This window comes from Salmo salar, unplaced genomic scaffold (assembly GCF_905237065.1).
Source record: "Salmo salar unplaced genomic scaffold, Ssal_v3.1, whole genome shotgun sequence".
Taxonomy (NCBI): Eukaryota; Metazoa; Chordata; class Actinopteri; order Salmoniformes; family Salmonidae; genus Salmo; species Salmo salar.
Window position 1 is genome coordinate 85,663 of NW_025548701.1, and position 6,000 is coordinate 91,662.

The 6,000-nt window shown below is 48.1% G+C and overlaps 1 protein-coding gene across 1 annotated transcript in view; it reads left to right on the forward strand.

The window, feature by feature from the left end:
- The window catches only part of chst12a (carbohydrate (chondroitin 4) sulfotransferase 12a), a 70,947-nt gene extending 66,933 nt beyond the window's left edge, over positions 1–4,014 (forward strand). Inside the window, 1 exon segment of the mRNA XM_045712667.1 lies at positions 3,034–4,014. Within this exon segment, the coding sequence (XP_045568623.1) occupies positions 3,034–3,270 (237 nt within the window). The 3' untranslated portion in view covers positions 3,271–4,014.
- The last annotated feature ends 1,986 nt before the right edge of the window (positions 4,015–6,000 follow it).

Sequence of the window (6,000 nt, forward strand, 5' to 3'; positions counted from 1 at the left end):
TAAGGGAAGACCAGCCTTTTCATCTACTAGACTAGAATATAAGGGAAGACCAGCCTTTTCATCTACTAGAATATAAGGGAAGACCAGCCTTTTCATCTACTAGACTAGAATATAAGGGAAGACAAGCCTTTTCATCTACTAGACTAGAATATAAGGGAAGACAAGCCTTTTCATCTACTAGACTAGAATATAAGGGAAGACCAGCCTTTTCATCTACTAGACTAGAATATAAGGGAAGACAAGCCTTTTCATCTACTAGACTAGAATATAAGGGAAGACAAGCCTTTTCATCTACTAGACTATAAGGGAAGACAAGCCTTTTCATCTACTAGAATATAAGGGAAGACAAGCCTTTTCATCTACTAGAATATAAGGGAAGACAAGCCTTTTCATCTACTAGAATATAAGGGAAGACAAGCCTTTTCATCTACTAGAATATAAGGGAAGACCAGCCTTTTCATCTACTAGACTAGAATATAAGGGAAGACAAGCCTTTTCATCTACTAGAATATAAGGGAAGACCAGCCTTTTCATCTACTAGACTAGAATATAAGGGAAGACAAGCCTTTTCATCTACTAGACTAGAATATAAGGGAAGACAAGCCTTTTCATCTACTAGAATATAAGGGAAGACAAGCCTTTTCATCTACTAGAATATAAGGGAAGACAAGCCTTTTCATCTACTAGAATATAAGGGAAGACAAGCCTTTTCATCTACTAGACTAGAATATAAGGGAAGACCAGCCTTTTCATCTACTAGACTAGAATATAAGGGAAGACAAGCCTTTTCATCTACTAGACTAGAATATAAGGGAAGACCAGCCTTTTCATCTACTAGACTAGAATATAAGGGAAGACCAGCCTTTTCATCTACTAGACTAGAATATAAGGGAAGACAAGCCTTTTCATCTACTAGAATATAAGGGAAGACAAGCCTTTTCATCTACTAGAATATAAGGGAAGACCAGCCTTTTCATCTACTAGAATATAAGGGAAGACAAGCCTTTTCATCTACTAGAATATAAGGGAAGACAAGCCTTTTCATCTACTAGAATATAAGGGAAGACCAGCCTTTTCATCTACTAGAATATAAGGGAAGACAAGCCTTTTCATCTACTAGAATATAAGGGAAGACCAGCCTTTTCATCTACTAGAATATAAGGGAAGACAAGCCTTTTCATCTACTAGAATATAAGGGAAGACCAGCCTTTTCATCTACTAGAATATAAGGGAAGACAAGCCTTTTCATCTACTAGAATATAAGGGAAGACCAGCCTTTTCATCTACTAGAATATAAGGGAAGACAAGCCTTTTCATCTACTAGACTAGAATATAAGGGAAGACAAGCCTTTTCATCTACTAGAATATAAGGGAAGACAAGCCTTTTCATCTACTAGAATATAAGGGAAGACCAGCCTTTTCATCTACTAGAATATAAGGGAAGACAAGCCTTTTCATCTACTAGACTAGAATATAAGGGAAGACAAGCCTTTTCATCTACTAGACTAGAATATAAGGGAAGACCAGCCTTTTCATCTACTAGACTAGAATATAAGGGAAGACCAGCCTTTTCATCTACTAGAATATAAGGGAAGACCAGCCTTTTCATCTACTAGACTAGAATATAAGGGAAGACAAGCCTTTTCATCTACTAGAATATAAGGGAAGACCAGCCTTTTCATCTACTAGAATATAAGGGAAGACAAGCCTTTTCATCTACTAGAATATAAGGGAAGACCAGCCTTTTCATCTACTAGAATATAAGGGAAGACAAGCCTTTTCATCTACTAGACTAGAATATAAGGGAAGACAAGCCTTTTCATCTACTAGACTAGAATATAAGGGAAGACCAGCCTTTTCATCTACTAGACTAGAATATAAGGGAAGACCAGCCTTTTCATCTACTAGACTAGAATATAAGGGAAGACCAGCCTTTTCATCTACTAGACTAGAATATAAGGGAAGACCAGCCTTTTCATCTACTAGACTAGAATATAAGGGAAGACAAGCCTTTTCATCTACTAGAATATAAGGGAAGACAAGCCTTTTCATCTACTAGACTAGAATATAAGGGAAGACCAGCCTTTTCATCTACTAGACTAGAATATAAGGGAAGACCAGCCTTTTCATCTACTAGACTAGAATATAAGGGAAGACAAGCCTTTTCATCTACTAGACTAGAATATAAGGGAAGACCAGCCTTTTCATCTACTAGAATATAAGGGAAGACAAGCCTTTTCATCTACTAGACTAGAATATAAGGGAAGACAAGCCTTTTCATCTACTAGAATATAAGGGAAGACCAGCCTTTTCATCTACTAGACTAGAATATAAGGGAAGACAAGCCTTTTCATCTACTAGACTAGAATATAAGGGAAGACAAGCCTTTTCATCTACTAGAATATAAGGGAAGACAAGCCTTTTCATCTACTAGAATATAAGGGAAGACCAGCCTTTTCATCTACTAGACTAGAATATAAGGGAAGACAAGCCTTTTCATCTACTAGACTAGAATATAACTGGGTTGGTAGTCAGGCTGCTCTGCAAAACTGTCTCAGCCAAATCATATGTTACAGACAGGTTAACTTTCTCTCTGCCCCCCCTCTCCCTGCCCCCCCTCTCCCCTGCCCTCCCCTCTCTCCCCTGCCCCCCCTCTCCCCTGCCCTCCCCTCTTCCCTGCCCTCCTCTCCCCTCCCCCCCTCTCCCCTCTCTCCCCTGCCCCCCCTCTCCCCTGCCCTCCCCCCCTCTCCCCTGCCCTCCCCTCTCCCCTCTCTCCCCTGCCCTGCCCTCCCCTCTTCCCTGTCCCCCTCCTCTCCCCTCTCTCCCCCTCCCCCCCTCTCCCCTCTCTCCCCTGCCCCCTCTCCCCCCTCCCCCCTCCCCTTCCCCCTCTCTCCCCCTCTCCTCTCCCCCTCCTCTCCCTCTCTCCCCCTCCTCTCCCCTCTCCCCCTCCACTGCCCCCCCCTCCCCCTCTCTCCCCTCTCTCTCCCCCTCCTCTCCCCTCTCCCCCCTCTCTGCCCCCCCCTCTCCCCCCAGTATGACTTTGTGGGTCAGCTGGAGACGGTGGAGGAGGATGCTGAACAGCTGCTGAGGGTTTTGAAGGTGGACAACGTGGTGGACTTCCCCTCCTCTCCCAGGAACCAGACGACCAGCAGCTGGCAGGAGGACTGGTTCAGCAGGGTGCCCCTAGTGGCCAGGAGGAATCTCTACAGGCTGTATGAACCGGACTTCAGACTGTTTGGTTACTCCAGACCAGACGCGCTGCTAGACTGACCGACTCCAACTACGCTCTTTAGAGAAAAAGTATTTTCTTGTCCCCATCGGAGAACCCCTTTTTTTGGTGGTGAACAAGGTTCTACTTAGAACCTTTTTAGTGATGAAACTGGTTCCACGTAGAACCTTGTATTAATTAAAGGGTTCCACTTGGAACCAAAAATAGCTATTGTCACGTGGGTTCTCCTATGGGGAAAATTGGGTAGTACATTATTTTCTAAGACCAGCCAGACCAGAGTGCTGGACCTTCTGCTCCGGTTCTGGACTCAGCAGGTCCAGAACAGAGGAACGTTAAGAGTTAGGTTACACTTCCTTTGGAGAAGAGTTTGGACTCCTGACTGCTGGAACCCTGGTGGAACCCTGGTGTCATGTCGTCATGGGAACCCTGGTGTCTGTCATCATGGAACCCTGGTGTCTGTCATGTCGTCGTGGGAACCCTGGTGTCTGTCATGTCGTCATGGGAACCCTGGTGTCTGTCATGTCGTCATGGGAACCCTGGTGTCTGTCATGTCGTCATGGGAACCCTGGTGTCTGTCATGTCGTCATGGAAACCCTGGTGTCTGTCATGTCGTCATGGGAACCCTGGTGTGTGTCATGTCGTCATGGGAACCCTGGTGTCTGTCATGTCGTCATGGGAACCCTGGTCACTACTGATCGTCCTATGAGGAGTCCTGGTCACTACTGATCGTCCTATGAGGAGCCCTGGTCACTGGGTTAGGGGTAGACAGGGGGTTAGAGGGGTAGACAGGGGGTTAGGGGTTAGACAGGGGGATAGAGGGTTAGACAGGGGGATAGAGGGTTAGACAGGGGGATAGAGGGTTAGACAGGGGGATAGAGGGTTAGACAGGGGGTTAGGGGGTTAGACAGGGGGATAGAGGGTTAGACAGGGGGTTAGACAGGGGGTTAGGGGGTTAGACAGGGGGTTAGAGGGTTAGACAGGGGGTTAGACAGGGGGATAGAGGGTTAGACAGGGGGTTAGAGGGTTAGACAGGGGGATAGAGGGTTAGACAGGGGGATAGAGGGTTAGACAGGGGGTTAGACAGGGGATAGAGGGTTAGACAGGGGGTTAGAGGGTTAGACAGGGGGTTAGAGGGGTAGACAGGGGGATAGAGGGTTAGACAGGGGGTTAGACAGGGGGATAGAGGGTTAGACAGGGGTTAGAGGGTTAGACAGGGGGATAGACAGGGGTTAGAGGGTTAGACAGGGGGTTAGAGGGGTAGACAGGGGGATAGACAGGGGGGTTAGACAGGGGTTAGAGGGGTAGACAGGGGGATAGAGGGTTAGACAGGGGGTTAGAGGGTTAGACAGGGGATAGAGGGTTAGACAGGGGGATAGAGGGTTAGACAGGGGGTTAGACAGGGGGTTAGAGGGTTAGACAGGGGGATAGAGGGTTAGACAGGGGGTTAGAGGGTTAGACAGGGGGATAGAGGGTTAGACAGGGGGATAGAGGGTTAGGGGTAGACAGGGGGATAGAGGGTTAGACAGGGGGTTAGAGGGTTAGACAGGGGGATAGAGGGTTAGACAGGGGATAGAGGGTTAGACAGGGGGTTAGAGGGTTAGACAGGGGATAGAGGGGTAGACAGGGGGTTAGACAGGGGGATAGAGGGTTAGACAGGGGGTTAGAGGGTTAGACAGGGGGTTAGGGGTAGACAGGGGGATAGAGGGTTAGACAGGGGGATAGAGGGTTAGACAGGGGGTTAGACAGGGGGATAGAGGGTTAGACAGGGGGATAGAGGGTTAGACAGGGGGTTAGACAGGGGGATAGAGGGTTAGGGGTAGACAGGGGATAGAGGGTTAGGGGTAGACAGGGGGATAGAGGGTTAGGGGTAGAGAGGGGATAGAGGGTTAGGGGTAGACAGGGGATAGGGGTTAGGGGTAGACAGGGGGATAGAGGGTTAGGGGGTAGACAGGGGATAGGGGTTAGGGGTAGACAGGGGATAGAGGTTAGGGGTAGACAGGGGGATAGAGGGGTTAGGGGTAGACAGGGGGATAGAGGTTAGGGGTAGACAGGGGATAGAGGGTTAGGGGTAGACAGGGGGATAGAGGGTTAGGGGTAGACAGGGGGATAGGGGGTAGGGGTAGACAGGGGGATAGAGGGTTAGGGGTAGACAGGGGGATAGGGGGTTAGGGGTAGACAGGGGATAGGGGGTTAGGGGTAGACAGGGGATAGAGGGTTAGGGGTAGACAGGGGGATAGAGGGTTAGGGGTAGACAGGGGATAGGGGGTAGGGGTAGACAGGGGATAGAGGGTTAGGGGTAGACAGGGGATAGGGGGTTAGGGGTAGACAGGGGATAGGGGGTTAGGGGTAGACAGGGGGATAGAGGGTTAGGGTTAGACAGGGGGATAGAGGGGTAGTGGTAGACAGGGGGATAGAGGGGTAGGGGTAGACAGGGGGATAGAGGGGTAGGGGTAGACAGGGGGATAGAGGGGTAGGGGTAGACAGGGGGATAGAGGGGTAGGGGTAGAGAGTACCTAACTCTAACCTTTGGTTGGAATGAAAATGAAAAGTTTACACAGCAAAGTATTTTTGTAAATAATCATTTTTTAACTCGTTTTTCAAATATACAGTACATCTGTATATTTGAGGTCTTAAAAGGGATGACCTGTCTGTCGGTCTTAAAGGGATGACCTGCCCGTCGGTCTTAAAGGGATGACCTGCCCGTCGGTCATAAAGGGATGACCTGCCCGTCGGTCTTAAAGGGATGACCTGTCTGTCGGTCTTAAAGGGAT